The 20,154-nt window shown below is 43.4% G+C and overlaps 2 protein-coding genes across 3 annotated transcripts in view; both read right to left on the bottom strand.

The window, feature by feature from the left end:
• The window catches only part of LOC144686298 (macro domain-containing protein LMOf2365_2748-like), a 19,194-nt gene extending 18,736 nt beyond the window's left edge, over window positions 1-458 (bottom strand). The window contains exon 1 of one of the 2 annotated variants that reach the window (XM_078551380.1): window positions 381-458. The gene's annotated coding sequence lies outside the window, so the exon portion shown is untranslated. The remainder of the gene's footprint in view (window positions 1-380) is intronic. The other variant, XM_078551379.1, reaches the window with a different exon arrangement.
• Window positions 1-20,154, bottom strand: part of LOC144686212 (uncharacterized) — a 21,471-nt gene extending 1,317 nt beyond the window's left edge. The window contains exons 1-4 of the mRNA XM_078551305.1: window positions 20,021-20,154; window positions 3,942-4,182; window positions 3,084-3,211; window positions 381-411 (exon numbers count right to left, since the gene is read on the bottom strand). Coding sequence (XP_078407431.1) covers window positions 381-411; window positions 3,084-3,211; window positions 3,942-4,182; window positions 20,021-20,107 — 487 coding nt within the window. The 5' untranslated portion in view covers window positions 20,108-20,154. The remainder of the gene's footprint in view (window positions 1-380; window positions 412-3,083; window positions 3,212-3,941; window positions 4,183-20,020) is intronic.

Raw genomic sequence — 20,154 nt, 5'->3', positions numbered from 1 at the left:
TTTGCCTTACAGTTATATATCTCTGCTAAACTAAAACAGTTTGAAGGGTTAATTTGGGATCCAGTAATTAGGCTCCATGCAACTAAATTAAATCCAGTCTAAATTTATCAAAAAAAACCCTTTTTTAAATGTACACCATTAATGTCAACAGAATAATGAAATCTCAGCGGTAAGAAGTATCTTTAATTCATAGCACTGACCAATACAGTTCTCTTCTTGAACCTTTTAAATATTTCCAATTCTGAAATCAAGCATTTTGTTCTATATGCTGTGCACAAATCTGCTCAATTTTGCCAGAATGTTTTTCAATTGCAAGAACTGCTTTCAGAGCTATAGAGAAATTTGTTAAATTCCATCTCTTGAAACTGGGAAACACTTACCAATTTCATGCCTGTCGTCACTCTCAAAAGCCTATTAATGAAAATAAGAATGAGAACAATTTTAAATAATAACCCCACTTTTAAAGTAAAATAATTGCAAAAAAAAACTTGCAATAGGCAACAACATTATATATTCCACAAGTTCAGGTCTTGAGAAAGAAGGAGTTACCACAAGAGAAATTGAGGCAGTTCTCCCCTTCATGGTAGAACTCTGGAGGACAGGACTTCTACTCACCCCATCTCAATCCACTTTCCAGAGATGGGGATCATTATGTATACATGCTGCATTCACAATAGGGTTCCTGTTGTCAAGAGGGAGCCCACCAGTGTGAAGGCAGTGCTACAATGAGGATGTTGATACACCAGAAGAGCAAGGACAGCCATTAATAATCCAGCAAGATATCCCACTGAAGGGCTGAAAATAGGGCCATCAGCAGGTATGTGCTGCGGGAAGAAAATAAAGACACTAGATCATTACAAGGCCCTCTCCATGGGGCACCTCAGAGTAATTACTGCCATTTCCATGGGCCTACCACTACCTTTCCCCATGGTGTCCTCATGAGTGCTGGTACAAAAAGTGAATGGGGCAGGGGGGGGAGGAGGGGGGGGGGAACCCAGTCTCCGCCCTGTCCCCACAGCCATATATGTGCTGCAAATCGAGAAGCAGCAGTTATGGCAGGGTGAGATGATGACTGGCCTAATTCCCACATCTTCTGCCCAATTTTGGTGGAAGAGAATTCCCTCGAATTTGTCTTGGTTTCATTATGTAGGAGGATTTTTGCAGCTCTGGAGGAACAAGGGAATATCAGACAATTAACAATCATTGGCCTTAATAATGTAGCCAACCTTCCCCTCCCCCCACTATATATAATGCACACCAGGCTGTGAGGTATTTGTTGTACGTACATGTTTGGTCAGTGTTGGGTGGACATTTAATAGTACTACTCTTCACTTTATCAAAAACATTTTTCTACAAAATTTGCATTGTTCATATTGTTGGATAAAGCTGTATGAAGTCAGTATCATGACAGATAGAGGGTGCTTCTAACTATATAATCACAGTGTAACTAAACATTTCCTCCTTCATTCATTGTCTGTACAATGGGGAACTGAAATATGGAGTCTATTTCAAGATATACTACAAAATAGTTTCAGAAAGATAATTTTTAAATACTCAGACTTCAAGATGTTTTAATTTTGAAATACCTACTTTCATAAGAACGGTGGTTCTGGTGACTGATTACTCTTTCCTCATTTGTTTCCATAGCTCCTCGATGATGTGGTGGGACTGTCTGTAGTCCCAGCAGTGACCACTGCACCCACCTGGTGCTGCTGGGGCTACAGAGCTACTCGCTACCCAGTTGGGTAGCAGCTCTCTAAAACTGGACTTCCTTCCGAGAAAGGGATGGAAGTGTCGTCTTGAAGCAATTAACACTACTCCCAGCATTAACTTGTTGTGGGGCAGCCGTTGGGATAGTGGATGGGCTCCGCCTTGACCTTTTAGCTGGAGGGGTGGGTGGGGTGGTGGTGAGGGGGGAGGGAGGAGCAGGGACTGTGGTGTCCCATAAAACCCAACCCATTGTCCGTCATAATAGATCTGAGCGTTCTGCCTACAACTGATGTTAGGTTCACGAGCTGACAGTTCCCCTTTTCTCTCTTCCTCCTATCTTAAATAGTGGGGTTATGTTTTGCCATTCTCAATCCTTAGAAACTGGTCTAGGGTCTGAGGAGTTCTGGAACATCAAAACAAATGCATCCACTATCTCTGCAACTACCCTTTTTTTAAACCCCTATGATGAAGTATGTCAGATCCAGAGGATTTGTCGCCACATAGCCCCATTCATTTCTCCACAACCATTTCTTCACTTATACTGATTCCTTTCAGTTCCTTTTAGTTTCATAGGGCAGAATTTTGCCCTTGATGGGCCGGCGGGCCTCACCGCCATTTTGAGTGGACAGGCCAGTTAAGGCCCGCCCATCGGGCCACCCGACAGGAAGTGCTATGCGCTTCCTGTGCGAGGTGGGGGAGGGATTCCCTAACTGTCAAAGTGCGCTCTTTCACGGGCATAGTGCTGTCTCAGGGAGAGCGCTGAAAGTTTTATAAACTTAAAATATAGAAAAATTTTAAAATTATTAACATGTCCCCCTCATGTGACAATGTCACACGAGATGGGACATGTTAATAAATATCACATAAAGTTTATTGAAGTTTTTTTAAAACAGACATGAAACCTCATCCCGCCAGCGGATGAGGTTTCATGCTTTTTCAGAAGCCCGCTGGGGCTCCTGGCCTGCCCGCCAGCCTTAAGTTTGGATGGGCAGGGCCTTTAATTGGCTTAATTATCCTGACATTGGCCTCAATTGGTCATTGACAGGTCGGCGGGTGGACAGCTGATTTCGCTGTTCCCCCCGCCTTCCTGAATATTTAAATGGGGAGGATGACATCGGGGGTTCCCGCCGACGTCATCCCGCGTCATTTTCACGTCGGCAAGCGGGTCCCGTCCCCAACTCGCCAACGGAAAAATTCTGGCCTTAGAAGTAGCTTTGGGAGTGGAGGAGATGTGGGTGTTCCATTTGAAATCAGAGGAGATGGTATAACTAAGATTGTCAATAAGTGGGAAAGAACTGTGTGGGATTACTGAAAAGTTTTCTGAGCAAAAGTTTCAAAATTAAAACAAAAGTTGACTCTACAATAAACATTACCTCCATTGTTTCTTCAGCTAAATTTGTTGGATGCACAGTAAAAAAATCGTCAACTGGGATTTTAATGTCAAGTTTAATTTCTTCATCTTTATATGCGACAGTTGCGTTTTCAGCAATACTGCTTAACACTAGCCAGAAGAGAAAAACTCTCATTATTGTACTGTTATTAATATTATTTAGAAAACAGCAATCAATGAGTCACTGTTTTACAATAAGTCAACACAATAAATGTTAACCAGAAAAATAGATTATCTTGCCCCTCTAGAGTTATGGCTTGTCTGAATACAATAGCTAAGTAAATTCCAAAGAATGTCGAAAGTTCTCTTTCAAGAAATAGATTAAATTAATAAATAAGCTGTTTCTATTAATTCATGGCACCTGACTTTCCACTAGACTTTAGGGGGAGGTGATGGTGTAGTGGTATTGTTACTAGACTAGTTAATCCAGAGACCCTCAGGTAATACTCTGGGAACCTGGGTTCAAATCCTTCCATGACAGATGGTGGAATTTGAATTCAATAAAAATCTGGAATCAAAAATCTAATAATGACCATGAAACAAGTGTTGTAGAAACCCATTTGGTTCAGGGAAGGAAATCTGCTGCCCTGGTTCTGTTTGACTCTTAAATGCCCTCTGAACACTGATTGCCACTCCATGGAAGTTCAGGCCCTTTGTCACAGGACTTATATGTGACTCCGGACCCACAAAAATTGTGGTTGACTCCCTTAACTGCCCTCTAAAGCAAGCTACTCAGTTCAAGGGATGGACAATAAATCCTGTGGCCTTGACAGTGGCTCGTCTGAATCCCATGAAAGAATATTTTAAAAACCATCTTGATCTTGCAAAGATTAACGTTCACCTTCTTTCGTTATTCTCGTCAGGGTAACCAGAACTTCCTGGGAGTCGAGTTTCTGCACCACACAGTCGGCTTGAAACCTGTGCGCCAGATCCTTGAAGTGAACGCAAAGGATCCTCTGCAGCTCTTCGACCGGGACTTTTTCCTTCCAGCTCACTAATAGAATCGATCTACCATCTGGAAATGCAACTGCCATTTTGTCTGAACTCTGCAAAGCAGATTTCCTTAATAGCGCTGTGTCTTTCTGAAAAGGAAAACTCGAAATTGTGATAACTACCTGGTGCGGAGGAAAAGGTATACCATTCAACTGCCCACCACATCGTTAGCTAGAGAGGCAAAGATCCACCTTCTCATTCCAGGGACACAGGTTAACATTTCGGATAGAAAATCTCGAGACAAGTTTGCTCACTTACTGGAGTGTTGGGGCTGGACTTGGCTTCACCGAGGTGGCGACCTGGGAGCCGGCTGCACGGTTGGGTTTACCTCATTTTTCCCAATCCCACCTTTTACTGACTCCAAAGTGAAAATAACTGAACCCAAAACGGCCAGCGCGATACAAAAGGCGGAAACTTGACTTTAACACATAACATTCAACCGGTGTAATTGTAATTAATTAATTTTACCCAATATATATATAAAAAGAAATATGCTGGAAATCTGGTAGAAAAGTACATTGAATATCATTGATCAATTGGGACACAGTTTAACATGTCTGTGTCCCACTCATTTCTTTGCATTCTATGTGTTTTAGCCACAGTTATGGTGCTCACCTCTGTTCCCTTTGGTAGCACGATGGGTGCTGAACCTGTCAATAGTCGGTTCTTTATTAATATTATACGTCACCGGAATACAATTATTGCGTTGGGGAGAGGGGGTGAACAAGGTGTCAGATGTGGCATTGGGTAAAGACTGGCACCCAGCCAGGGAACTCTTTCAGGTTGCAGCAGGTTTACTGGAGGGACGCGGCTTTGTTTGAGGATGGGAAAGTGATAGTTGATTTTGCTAGGGTGGTTTAATTTCAGATAGAGCGCTCTGGAAATTATCCCAAATGACCAGCAGCACATAATTGTCCGCTCCCAGGTCTTTCTCTAGGTTTCCAAAACAAAAACTGAAATAAAATCAACCTAAACAGTATCTTTAGTTTGTTTATTTTTCTCGGGCTCAAGCAGCCCAGATAAGGGGAACTAATATTCCCTGCTCTGAACCATTTACAGTGTATTAACAGTGAGCCTATGTAAAGTTTTAATTTTAATCAATTCCCTACTTTATTGCCAAGGGCAAAATTATGTCGGTATTGATGGTAGCGTTCACAAAACAGAATAGCTATGCATAATAAAAACAGAAAATGCTGGAAAAACTCAGCAGGTCTGACAGCAACTGTGGAGAGAAAAACAGAGTTAACGTTTCCAGTCCGTTAATGATTTCTTCAGACCTAACCGCACTGAGAGTTTCGCTCTCCACGGATGCTGTCAGACCTGCTGAGTTTTTCCAGCATTTCTGTTTTTATTTCAAATTTCCAGCAACTGCAGTATTTTGCTTTTATATTAGAATAACTATATTAAGGCACAAGTTTAAGGGTGGCAGATTGCAGTGTTCTTTCACTTTCATAAACAGACTCTTACAGATCAAAATCATAATTATAAAGCTAGGTATAGTCAAATATTGGATTAACTTCAAGGAATTAGTCCTGTGGCTAAATTGGAATGTTAACTGTCTCCTGGTGAGAAATAGTTCTGGAGACAGCCAATAGTTCTGGAGACTTCTTTAGCTCTTTATGTAGATGAACCTGTTTAAACAAAACCAAGCCAACAATTGCTTTGTCACACCATGCAGTGTCCAAAGTAAAAAAAAAGTGCTTAAATCTATGGAAGATTGAGTTTCTGAGAATGTCTAAATTTAAGCCACCAGAAAGTTTTAGTGTTAACCCGCTGTCCTCCCATCCAGCATGGAAAGAAAGATTTTTGTAGTTCAAGAGGACAACATAACTTCACAAAGAGATTGGTAATATACAACAACAACTTATATTTATATCGCACTTTTCACCTAAGGAAATGTCTCAAGGCGTTTCACAGGAATATAAGAGAAAGTATGACACCAAGTCACATAAGCAAATATTAGATCAGATGACCAAAAGCTCAAAGAGGGAGGTTTTAAGAAGTGTCTTAAAGGAAGAAAGCGATGTAGAGAGACGGAGAAGTGTAGGGAGTGAATTCCAAAGCATGAGGGATAGGCAACTAAAGAGACAGTCACCATTGGCAGAGCAGCTTCTTTCCCCATGTTATAAACAGTATAATTGAGTCTGTAATAAGTTCCATTCCCCTATCATCCTTGTGCTCACTGACGCACATTGACTCCTGGTCAAGCAACATCTTGATTTTAAAATTCTCATCCTTATTTTTAAATCCCTTCATGGTCTCCCTCCTCCATACCTCTGTCATCCTCTCCAACCCCACAACTGTCCAAGATATCTGAACTCCGTCTAAGCACACAAAGGAGAAGGATAAAATCATTTCTTATGCAATTGTTATATAGATAGATTTATCTACCAGTTGGTTAGAACTCCAAAAAGAACAAACAACTATCTTTTATCATTTCAGTTTATACCAGCCACAAAACAGTCTTAAAGTTCTGAGCTGATTTTATCTACGCAGCAAATATTTTAGCAGTTTTTAGCGGAAACTGACTATCAACTGTAAAATGGAGTCCCCAATACAAGATAGAACCTGAAGACAATCTCAGGTAACATAGCTGCTTTATAAAGAAAGACATACATGTATATAGCGTTGTTCACAATCTCAGGACATCTCTTTCGTACTTTACAACCAATTAAGTACTTTTGAAGTGTAGCCACTATTGTAATGTAGGAAAATGCAGCAGCCAACTTGCACACATCATGAAGCTATTAATGTATATAATATTATTGGAAAATATTTTTCTTTTAAAATAGAAGTTTAGTCTGTTGGTGTGTCTTAGTTGGATTAAAGCCAGCTAGTCTGGGTGCTTTGATGTGTACTAGTTTTGAGATGTAAGAGAGGTAGGGCGCATTTGCATTTTTTGAATAGACCATTCAAGAAGGCAAGTGAAATTTGGCACCTAGCTACCAGAGACCAAGCAATTTGTTTATATTACTAATAAAATTGGTACTATGAAAGGAGTTTTATTGTTAGAAGAGGCTAGTGATACAATGAACGTTTACAGTCAATGAGTTGTGCTAAGTATAACTTCAGCAGTTTTGTGTATGCAGGGCAGGGGCAATGTAAGATCAAAGCAGCTGTAAGCCTCCAACTGTCTCCACAGGAACCAAAGTGAAAGGAACCTCATTTTGAATTTGTAAGGTGAAAATGCTTTGCCTAGCATTTGGTTAAGTCTATGGGTTGCTGTTGCCTTAATGGAGATTAGTTTGGGAATCTGTAATAAGTTATGATAATAGTAATTTGTAGCCATGTGTATATATTTAACTTCACAGAATCACACAGTGCAGAAGAGGCCTTTCAGCCCATCAAGTCTGCACCGACACATGAGAAACACCTGACCTACCTACCTAATCCCATTTACCAGCACTTGGCCCATAGCCTTGAATGTTATGACGTGCCAAGTGCTCATCCAGGTACTTTTTAAAGGATGTGAGGCAACCCATCTCCACCACCCTCCCAGGCAGCACATTCCAGACTGTCATCACCCTCTAGGTAAAAAGATTTTTCCTCACATCCCCCCTAAACCTCCTGCCCCTCACCTTGAACTTATGTCCCCTCGAGACTGACTCTTCAACTAAGGGGAACAGCTGCTCCCAATCCACCCTGTGCATGCCCCTCATAATCTTGTGCAGCTCGATCAAGTCGCCCCTCAGTCTTCACTGCTCCAATGAAAACGACCCAAGTCTATCCAACCTCTCTTCATAACTTAAATGTTTCATCCCAGGCAACATCCTGGTGGATCTCCTCTGTACCCCCTTCAGTGCAATCACATCCTTCCTAAAATGTGGCAACCAGAACTGCACACAGTACTCCAGCTATGGCCTCACCAAGGTCCTATACAACTCCAACATGACCTCCCTACTTTTTGTGTAGATTAATAATATGTTTCATTTAGTTTAATATAAAACCTCTCGAGAGCTGGTGGTCTGATTCCCAAATTTAGAGTTGCATCTTAAACATACCACTTACAAATATAGGGTATGGCAGTTGTTTAAAATTTCCCTCTGGGATTTTTAAATAACTCAGCTTTACCAAACTGCTGTCTCATAACACACAGCAAGCTTCCACAAACAGAAATGTGATAATAACCAGACAATTGTTCTTTTATGAAGTTGATTCAGAGATAGTGTCCTGTGTTTTTTTTTTAGTCAGTTGACAATGGTTTTATGGTCATCATTGGACTTCTAATTCCAGATTTTTATTGAATTCAAATTCCACCATCTGCCATGGTGGGATTCGAACCCAGGTCCCCAGAGCATTACCCTGGGTCTCTGGATTACTAGTCCAGCAACAATACCATCGCCTCCCAGGATTTGGTGCCATGGGGACATGAAGGGCATCCATTTTCCCATGGCTGTGAAAGCGACCGCAGCCATTCCTGAGGAACTTGTTACCAATAATGAAACACAGTTTATGTTTACAAAGCTTCAGACATTCAGAACTCAAATTGACTTTTTGCACGTTATTGTCAGCCTTTATTATTTTTCTGCAAGCTAACAGGGTGATTGTTGGGCTGGAAAACTGCAAAATAACTCTCAAACAAGAGCAATCTTTCTTGTGTCACTAATTTACAGATCAATACCATTGTGGCTATAGACATTAGACTTGCACTGCTAATAATAGAAAGGCAGATTCGAAAACTTCAGTTCCTGCAATGGAAACCATTCTAAGGCCCCAGTTGAAAAAAATATAGAAAACAACATCAACACTTTTAAACATGTGATACCCAGTTAGAATATTTGGAGAACTAGGACCTAATAATTAAGTAAAGACCAAAGCTGAAGGGAGAAATCAAGTTTAGGAATTTAGGATCATCTATCTCATGGCAGTTATTTGCACAAAGTTCAAAATTCAAATAAATCAGATCTTTTTTTTTTAATTCTTTCATGGGATGTAAGCATTGTTGGCAAGGCCAGCATTTGTTGCTCATCCCTAATTGCCCTTGAGAAAGTGGTGGTGAGTTGTCTTCTGTATTATAAGGGTCTGGCACATATAGGGTTAATGGGGGACTGACTGAGTACAGTACTGCCCATACAGTGATGTAAGAGAGCACATGACCCGCACCCACAGTCAGTGTGGTTTTGGACGGAGCCATGTGAAGACCTAAGCATGGAGACCAGGGTCCAGCTTGTACCCTTTACTGTATATTTGTAAATAGTTCTAGTAGTTAATAAAGACTTACAGTTAACGTGCAAAAACTACAAAGACTTCATCAAACCTACCGAGATGCAACCACATCATGGTGGCAGCAGGGGGATTAAAAAACCCAGAACCTCGCTGAAACACAGAGATGAACTGAAATGCTGGAAGACTGAGTAACATTAAACAAAGTATTCTGATCTGAAAAGAAGCTCCTGAAGTAGAGACACAAAAAAAATAACCAGAAAAAAGATCCAAAGAAAGGCTTGGAAGCTGAAGGCAAAGATCTAAAATTCCTTACTGTAGCAGAAGAGAAGACTCCATGAACCTCCTTTGGAAGTCCAACATCAGAGAGTAGAGTCAGCAGAACTTGCAAAGGTCAGCTACATCTTTTAAAATTCAAGGCTGTGGCAATGCCTGAGAAATCTTTAAACTAATTCAGTCAGAAGTGCTGTTTGAGGGAAACCCATTGCTAAAGCCCAATCCCAGAGTCAAAGGAAAAACACGTGGTGTCTGAGCTGGTCAGAAATGAAAAAAAGAGCTAATTAAGTATTTGGGAACATCACAACTGTTCAACTCAGTAAAAGGGAATGAATGCATTGTAAGATCTACCAGAAGTGTGAAAAGCCTCTAGTAGTTGTGCATTAAGCTGCTGTCTACAGAAACAGAAGGTGGGAAAAGTAATTTTGAATTCTATTTTCCAGGGTATTCTGTTAACTGGCTGAAATCTATTTAAAATCTTTTTTTTTGTTTACTGTTGCTTTAGCGGGGATGTAACTGGAAGCCAGATTAATTCGGAGTTTTAGGCGTTATTATAGTAGTAATTTGTAGATCTATGTCTGTGCTTGAAATCTTTTCATTTGTTAATAAATGTTTAGTTTTCTAAAAATCTCTAGAGTCATGGTAGATTTATTACTACTGAATTCAGGGCACGCATCTTGAAATAAAATACAAATTGCAAAATAGTTGTGACCGCATGATCAAGTTTCCTTCGTGGATTTGATCCACCTGGCACACATCAACTGCCGCCTCAAAACAGCAGGGCAAAAACTCTGAAAAGCACAGAAGGCCCAAACATTAAGACATGAGGTCGAGACTGCAAGCATGGAAGGCACACAGTCATGCTTCATGGATGTGGTCAAAGAACTTGATTTCTCATTTTGGAATGCGGACATTTCCATTAATGGCCATTTAACAAATTTTAAATTAGATACAGGAGCCAGCATAACAATCCTGTCAGACAAAGAACAATGGCTGGTGGCTCAGTAGCTGATGCTACCCACGACACACCTATACAGAGCAGAAGGCTTAAAGCACCCAGTGAAAGGCACCCTGCAGATGACACTGAGATACAAGAATAAAGCAATCCATGAGACCCTCTTTGTGATCCACAGCAAGGACTGTTCATTACTAAGTCACAAAGCCTGTGTTGAACTTAACTGTTACAGAAGATTGACAAGGTCAGCCAGCCAGGGCCTGGCTCCAAGTACAAAAGTGAGTTCCTGAAACTCTTCACAGGACTGGGGTGACTGAAAAACACATACAGGATCACACTGAGATGGGATGCTAAACTCATGTGCCTAAACACACTACGTAAGATCCCCCACCCACTCATGAAGCAGGTGCAGCAGCAGCTAGACAAGATGACAAACATGGGAGTCATCTCCCCAGTCACACAACCGAGTGTCTGGTGTTCCGGGATGCTCCCAGTCCCAAAACCGAATGGGTCCATCCGTATTTGCATCGATCTGACACAGCTCAATAAAGCCGTAGGCCAGAGAAATACATCCCAAGTCCTCAGTGGACAAAAGCCTGATTAAACTCTCAAAGAAGATGGTATTTTCAAAACTGGATGCAAACAGTGGCTTTTGGAAACTCCCTCTTGGCGAAGAGTCCATGCTGCTGGCAACATTTATTACCCACTTCAGCAGATTCTGCTTTAACCACCTGCTGTTTGAAATCATGTTAGCATCAGAAATATTCCAACGTATGATGTTAACCATTTTCTAGGGCCTTCAGGGGTCATTTGCCATATGGACGATATATTGGTTCATTGGTGCAACAGTGGATGAACATGACAAGAGACTCACAGCAGTCTTAGAGTGTCTGCAGGAAGCAGGACTGACACTGAATGACAAATGTGAGTTTTCAAAAACATCAATTCGGTTGCTGGGCCAATTCATCAGCAATAAAGGCATAGCAGCAGATGAATTGCCAACCCCATCCTCAATTCTAGACCTCCAGCGATTCTTGGGGATTATGAATCAGCTGGCAAAAGTTTTACTAAATTTGGCACTGATCACAGAACTCTTAAGGCATCTACTTAAGACCAAGCATGGTGCTGGGACCCACATCAAGAGCAAGCTTTCACTCGCACCAAAGTGATGCTGCTCTCCACAGATATTCTGGCCCACCACGATCCAACGCTGCCCACCACCATAGCAGCGATGCTTCATCCATAGGCCTGGGTGCAGTCCTGTTTGAGGAACAACTGGATGCAAGTTGCTGACCTGTGCACTACACACCACCCGTGTCCAGAGAGCTGTTGGACACAGAGACGAGGTTGCCCTGATAGAAAAGGAAGCCCTCGTAGTCACATGGGCATGCATGAAGCTTTCTGACTATATCATCGGTCTCAAGGTTACAATTAAAACGGATCAAAAGTCACTAGTTTCCGTATTGGACAAGAAGGAGCTCACAAAGATGCCTCCCAGGATCCAGAGGTTTCTCCTGCGCTTCATGAGGCTTGCCTATGAGACGGTATACATCCAACTTAAAAATCAGACAACAGCCACAGTGGGCCTCCCAACAAAACAGCATGTCAATCTTATCAAACAACTGGAAATGTACTCCCAATTGACAAGGACACACCTGCCAGCGACCATAAGTAAACTCCAACAGATCTGTCAGGAACAAATGTGCAATGAGGAGTGTGCCCACATCCACAGATACTGTCAACAAGGATGGCCTCACGAGAGATCAAACAGAGAGACCATGAAAACCTGGTTATACCTGGAAAAATGATTATAGATGACCTCCTGGTCTACGATGAGTGCTGGTCATCCCAGTTTTCCTACAGCCAGAGATCCTTCAAGAAGTACACCAGGGCCACCTGGGCATCGCCAAGTACAGAGCATGGGCCCAATCCACTGTTTGATGGCCAGGCATTTCCAATGCAATGACAGAGACCTTTGCAAAGTGCCAGGTGTGTGTGTTGCACCGGCAAGACAAAAGAGAGCCCCTCATCACTACACAATTCCCAACCAGGCCATGGGATAGGCTGGGTATCTACCTGTTCAACTTCAATAGCAAACCGTTCCTTATGGTGGTGTACTACTTCTCCAGATGGGTTGAGGTGAAGCAACTATATACAACTACAACAGAAGCAATAATTAAGGCGCTAAAAGAGATGTTCGCCAGATACGGCATTCTGGACGAGATCGTGTCCGATAGCCACCCACAATTTTCAAACAAGTACTTTGCACACTTCACCACCACATCCGGCTTCCACCACTGCACCAGCTCCCCGAGATACCCACAGTCAAGTGGGGAGTCTGAAAGAGGGGTCTGTACAGTAAAGGCCCGCATAAAAAGAATGTTCCCATAGCACTGCTAACCTACAGGTCCAGCCCATTACAATGTGGCCTGTCCCCATCCAAACTCTTGATGGGCAGGAAACTCCACACAAAACTTCCAATCCTCCCAAGAATACCAGGATTGGTGACCAAGGATTATCAGAACCCCTTATAATCTTTTTTGATTCTACCTATTCCTACTGTAAAAACATTAGAAACACTGGGTGTCTCACAAGTTTCACTTCCTGGTGCAACATTTCTCTGTGGAGGTTTCTATCACTTGCACCAATGCCACTGTTTTAACATCCATTTCCTTTTCTGCTACAGCCTTTTCCAAAGACTTCTTTAGTGTTTTTATTACTGCCACTGGTTTACCTACTGTTCAGCTTCCAACAGTGGGCTTTGAGATGCCCAGTCTTATGGCAATAAAAGCATACTGGTTCCTTTACATCACTTTTACCTTCTACACTATCAATTTTCTTGGGTGGAACATCGTCTGCCTCCTCCATAAAGCTAGACTCTTTTCTGTTCCCCCAGCTTCCCTGTGAGTTACAGATGGGAATATACAGCCCCCAGCTGCCTATATGATCTATCATACCCATCTGCCAGAACTACTGCTTCCAGTACCTCAGAAACCTTACGGTCTTTCCAGCTGTGGCCTAATAGATATTGGGATGCTATTTTGAAATTCTTCCATTGTCATTAGCTCCCACACATTCTCAAAATTTTGTTCTAACTTCAGTGATCAAAACCACAGGGTCCCACAGCATTAATTTTTCCCCAGCAAATTCGACAAACGTTTCATTCGGTCTTTTCTTTAAAGTCCAAAATTGCAACTGGCACATGCGCGGGAGACCCAAAGTTAATGGGAACTCCAGTTCCTGACCTCCAAACCTCAATTTAAGGTACATTTAGGTTTCACCACACAAGGTTGATGAGGGGAAGTTGGTGGTTGACAGGGGGAGGGCAGAAGATGGTGGACTGATTTTGAAAGATGATGCGCACCATTTTTCAAATTTGACCTTGAGAACACAGTTGGTGAGTAAGTGCAAACCATTGAAGTGGGAGGAGGGTCTTTTTGGGTGGGTGGAGTTAATGGTCAGCAGAAATGGCCCACTAAAGGGAACTAGCTGCACATGCGCAGTTCGGTTATTTTTTGTTCTTCAGTGGAAACCCTTGTGAGAAAGACAAAGTTTCAGTGACATTGATTGGCTCACAATGTAGCAAACGTCTGGGTGGGTTTGGTCGCATCTGTCATTTATTGTGAAGTGTGATGTGTTCGACTACACTTTGCCTGTTTCTTCTGGCTGAACGTTCCCCTGTTCGGACGGAATTCCACATTGGCCCCAAGCCCCGAACCCTCCCTCGGGTGCCGGTGCCCCGCAATAATATGAGCCGCCTTGGGGACATGCCCTCCGTGCCATTTGGCACGGTGCGGAGGGGTTTTCTGTACGGACTGCTGCTGCACACCTTCCATTTTCTCGCCCTCGTCCGCCGCTCGGACACGCCCTGGCGTGCCTTGTTGCCGTCCGGTGGCGGAGGCCCCCGATGGGAGGCCCTCTACGGAGGTGTCCTCCCTCTTTCTATCGGGGACCTGGGTTGGAGGGTGTTGCATGCAGCAGTCCCCTACAATCGCAGAATGTGTAGGTTCACGGACTCCCAAGACACCTGCCTTTTTTGCGGTCTTGTGGAATCCATGGATCACGTTTACATAGGGTGTTGTAGGCTGCACTCCCTTTTTAGTTATTTAAAAAACCTTTTATTGCTGTTTTTTTTGCACTTCAGCCCAACGCTCCTGATCTACGGACACCCGGTGCGGAAGGGGATCGGGAAGGAGGAGGACCTCCTCGTGAACCTGCTCCTGGGCCTGGCCAAGTTGGCCATTAACAGGTCCAGGCAGCGGGCGATCGAGGGGGGAGTCCCGCCCGATTGTTTGTCCCTCTTCCGCGGCTACGTTCGCGGCCAAGTGTCCCTGGAGAGGGAGCACACGGTGTCTGCCGGCACCATCGAGGCCTTCCGTGCCCGGTGGGCTCCGCGGGGACTGGGGTGTTTTGTTGACCCCTTTAATCACATTTTGGTCCACAGCTTCCAATTTGATAGTCGCCCAACCTCGGACGGCCCGCTTCTACCTCCTACCCAAAATCCACAAACAGAACTGTCCTGGCAGACCGATCGTGTCAGCCTGTTCCTGCTCCACGGAACTCATTTCTCGTTATCTTGACTCCCTTCTCTCTCCCCTTGTCCAGTCCCTTCCCACCTACATCCGTGATTCCTCTGACACCTTATGTCACATCAACAATTTCCAGTTCCCTGGCCCCAACCGCTTACTCTTCACCATGGATGTCCAATCCCTCTACACCTCCATCCCCCACCAGGATGGTCTGAGGGCCCTTAGCTTCTTCCTCGAACAGAGGCCCCAACAATCCCCATCCACCACTACTCTCCTCCGTCTAGCTGAACTTGTTCTCACACTGAACAATTTCTTCTTTAACTCCTCTCACTTCCTCCAAATAAAAGGTGTGGCTATGGGTACCCGCATGGGCCCCAGCTATGCCTGTCTCTTTATGGGGTATGTGGAACATTCCTTGTTCCAGTCCTACTCCGGCCCCCTCCCACAACTCTTTCTCCGGTACATCGATGATTACTTCGGTGCTGCTTCATGCTCTCGTCGGGACCTGGAAAAATTTATTAATTTTGCTTCCAATCTCCACCCCTCCATCATTTTCACATGGTCCATCTCTGACACTTCTCTTCCCTTCCTTGACCTCTCTGTCTCAATTTCTGATGATAGACTGTCCACCAATATCCATTACAAGCCTACCGACTCCCACAGCTACCTCGACTACAGCTCCTCACACCCCGCTTCCTGTAAGGACTCCATCCCATTCTCTCAGTTCCTTCGCCTCCGTCGCATCTGTTCTGATGACGCTACCTTCAAAAACAGCTCCTCTGACATGTCCTCCTTCTTCCTTAACCGAGGTTTTCCACCCACGGTCGTTGACAGGGCCCTCAACCGTGTCCAGCCCATATCCCGCGCATCCTCCCTCACGCCTTCTCCTCCTTCCCAGAAACATGATAGGGTCCCCCTTGTCCTCACTTATCACCCCACCAGCCTCCGCATTCAAAGGATCATCCTCCGCCATTTCCGCCAACTCCAGCATGATGCCACCACCAAACACATCTTCCCTTCACCCCCCCTGGTAGCATTCCGTAGGGATCGTTCCCTCCGGGACACCCTGGTCCACTCCTCCATCACCCCCTATTCCTCAACCCCCACCTATGGCACCTCCCCATGCCCACGCAGAAGATGCAACACCTGCCCCTTCACTTCCTCTCTCCTCACTGTCCAAGGGCCCAAACACTCCTTTCAAGTGAAGCAGCATTTCACTTGCATTTCCCCTAACTTAGTCTACTGCATTCGTTGCTCCCAATGCGGTCTCCTCTACATTGGAGAGACCAAACGCAAACTGGGCGACCGCTTTGCAGAACACCTGCGGTCTGTCCGCAAGAAAGACCCAAACCTCCCTGTTGCTTGCCCTTTTAACACTCCACCCTGTTCTCTTGCCCACATGTCTGTCCTTGGCTTGCTGCGTTGTTCCAATGAAGCCCAACGCAAACTGGAGGAACAGCACCTCATCTTCCGACTAGGCACTTTGCAGCCTTCCGGGCTGAATATTGAATTCAACAACTTTAGATCTTAAACTCCCCCTCCCCCCATCCCCACCCCGTTTCTCCCCCCTCCCCCTTTTTTTTCAATAATTTATATAGATTCTTCTTTTCCCACCTATTTCCATTATTTTTAAATCTAAAACTATAACTTTGTTAGTCTTCCCACCCCACCCCCACTAGAGCTGTATCTTGAGTATCCTGCCTTCCATTCTTAATTAGCACTTTTCTTAGATAATATCACCACCTTCAACACCTCTTTGGTCCTTTTGTCTGTGACATCTTTTGATTATCTGTTCCTATCACTGCTTGCTTATCCCCACAATCACCCCACCCTCAACTTCTCTCTCCCCCCGCCCCCCCACCTTAGACCAGCTTATATTTCACCTCTCTCCTAACTATACTCAGTTCTGCCGAAGGGTCGTGAGGACTCGAAATGTTAACTGATTTCTTCTCCACCGATGCTGCCAGACCTGCTGAGTTTTTCCAGGTAATTCTGTTTTTGTTTTGGTTTAATGTTTGTAAGTTTCCTTTAAACTTTGTCCTTGGTTTTACAGCTGACCTGACTTAGGGGCTGTGCCTGATTTATCCCTTGTTTTTGTTAATTTAGTTAATTGTTTTAACTCGAAAAGAGTTACACTTTGCCTGTTGATTCACATGTACCTCATACTTACCCTGTATGTTAGAGTGTAAGATAGATATTGTAAATTGTTTTATCTTTCTGAACTTGTATACTAAAGTTTATACCCTAATAATCATGAGGAAACCGGATGTCAACCATGCTCAATTGTGTTCTCCTCTCTAAGGTGAAGCACACACGGCTGCAGGTGGTACTGACTCATGGGTCAAACATCAAGATCCTAGCAAGCTGTGGAATTGCCATTCATTCTGTGCCATTTCCATCTGCTGCAGTCAGAGGCAGGGATGAAGGGGGGTGGATGCCTCCAAGGAGCCCAGCAGCCAACTCTTGATTCCAAACCTCCATCCTCCTGGGTGAATGTTTATGGTGCAGATTTTTGCACACCTTAAGCTGTTCTGCTCCTGAGTGGGAATCACTCCCACTTCCATGCTTACCACTGAACGTAGAGTGCAGAACAGAACATTCCACCCTACGCCTACAGCAATATAGGTGTACCTATATTAGATAGATTGCAGTGGTTAACAAAGGTGTTGTGGGGTTTGGGTTACATCTTGATAGGTTTGATGAAGTCTTTGCAGTCTTTAACAGGTAAACTGTAAGTTTTTATTAACAAGAATGATTTACAAATATACAGTAAAAGGCACACGCTAGGAGCTGTCTCCATGTTTAGGTCTGCACACAGCTCTGTCCAACACCACACTGACCCTGGGTGTGGGTCATGTGCTCTCTTACATCCCTGTGTGGGTGGTACTGTACTCAATTGCACATTAACTCTATATGTACCAGACCCTTTTTCTACACCTCCCCCCTAAATCTTTATCCAATGTATTTTAAGTGATTATAGTTTTACCTTGTCTGACATTGTTATTACTATATTATCACTACCCCATCTACCCCCTTCATTTCCTTGAATTCATAGGTTCAAGTGTTCTGGAGGCCTTTTAACCCTTCCATATCTCATTCGCACTACTGTTGGAGGAATGGTAGGCTCCATCACTGCTGATTCTTCCTGTAGGTTTGGAGGTTGTTCTGGCATCTAGGTATGTTCCTTGATATCTCTCCATTGTACAGTGGGGATGGGCTGTCTAGGGATGAGGTGGAGATTCCTCCCTGCTTCTCCTGACTGTGCTCTCTGCTATGCCAACCATGGAGTTAGATATAGCTCTTGGGGCGAAAGGGATCATAGGATAAGTGGAGAAAGTGGGAGCAGGCTATTGAGTTGGATGATCAGCCATGATCATAATGAATGGCGAAGCAGACTCAAAGGGCTGAATGGCCTATTCCTGCTCCTATTTTCTATGTTTCTATGTATCCAGGTAGGAGTGAGGTTGGTCTTCATTCTTTCTACTGATGGTATCTTTTCTCTCGAGGTCTTTAATCCAGATCTTGTCACCTTTCTGTAATTGTGGCAAGTGTCTGGTGTGGCACCTTCTGTTGTAGGCAGAAGCTTGCTTCTGCCTGTAAGACTGCTTTCTTGCCTGGATGTCCTGATAATCCTTGGTCACCAACCCTTGGTTATAAGGGGAAGTCACTCCACCTCTGTCCAAGAAAGAGCCCAGAAAAATTGTTTTCCTGAGAGATACTGTTTCAGCTCAGAGCTTATTGTTAGCAAAGTATTTGGACCTTTCTTCAGAAAGTTCACTGAATCGGAATTGGGAAGTGTATGTCTTACACATTGCATAGAGCAAAGTTAAGTTGTCCTCTGATGAAGGGGCCTTGTATGGTTGGAGTTATTCCAAAATTAGTCTATTACAAATGTAGACTTTATATTGGGCAATGATATAGCGGCCAGTACAGTTTTTCCACAACCTGGGATGGAGTGTCACAGTTCCGAAGTTGTTCCTGTGAATAAAAATTCTTTGCCCAATTGTGACCCCATTGGGTAAAGAACCGATCCAAGTAATAATACTGATGTATCAGCCTCAGTAACGGATAGTACAGAAGCAACCGTAGTGCCTGCAGAATTGAAAACTAAGAATTGTCAAATGAAAGGACTGAAACCGCAAAATTGTCTAGAAGGGTCAATGACCATGGACACTGAATTACCAGTGCTTACCAGTGTTGAGACACAGGGTTCAGCAGCAGGAATCCAGAGAAGTGGACAGTTTGCAAAATACCATTTCAAACCTGCAGAGGAGTGGAATGATATGGTTTGTGAATAGTGTGAACGAATAGAAATATTGAAACAAACAATAAAGATCCAGAGTGTGGAAGTGGTTGATGTTGCTCGAAGAGAATTAAATAAGACCTGTATGGAATGGGATCAGGAGAAACTACAAGATTTTAACATGTTCAAAGTTCAAACCAAGCAGGAGTATGAAAACCTTTTGTGTGAGCATAAAAAGCATCACAATAACATCCTTGAAACAGTTAAAAAAGATTTTGATCAGGGGAAAAAGGAATTGATAACACACAAAGATGCCATCTAGACCTAATTGTCTCGAAATAAGAATTTACCACATTTGAGTTCAGTAAATGAGCTTGAAAAGGGAATTACACTTACAGCTAATAAGATGATGACAATTGGGCTGTGGACTTAAGCAAAACATTCTTAAAGACTGGGAATAAAAGGAAAAAGAAATACCAGCGTTGAGTTGTGATAATTTTATGATGTATAAATTCTGCTAATCCTACTTATTACAGGTATTGGCTTTTGTTTTGGTTAAACCTCTGTAATTGTACAATGTGACATGTGTAGCTGTGAAACAAAATGGGAAGTTAATCTGTATGGTATGTAATAAGCTATTTGTTCGAAGTTTATTATGTTAAATTCTTATAAAGAAGGTGTAAAGCCATTGTAAATAAACCTTCATGTTAGTGAAGCTTGCTTTCTTACACGTGATAAGGTGTGATGAAACCTAAACTTACCTTAATCCGAAGTTCAGAGTCTGGGAACTCCAGAACCTGACGAACCTCGGGTCTCCGGCACATGTGCTGGTTGGAAACTGGCTGCATATGTGCAGCTCAGTTATTTTTCGTTCTTCAGGCCGAGGACTTGCCCT

This window comes from Cetorhinus maximus, chromosome 11 (assembly GCF_964194155.1).
Source record: "Cetorhinus maximus chromosome 11, sCetMax3.hap1.1, whole genome shotgun sequence".
NCBI classification, from domain to species: Eukaryota; Metazoa; Chordata; class Chondrichthyes; order Lamniformes; family Cetorhinidae; genus Cetorhinus; species Cetorhinus maximus.
Note: the sequence above shows the minus strand (reverse complement) of the source record. Positions and strands in the feature narration are given on the sequence as shown.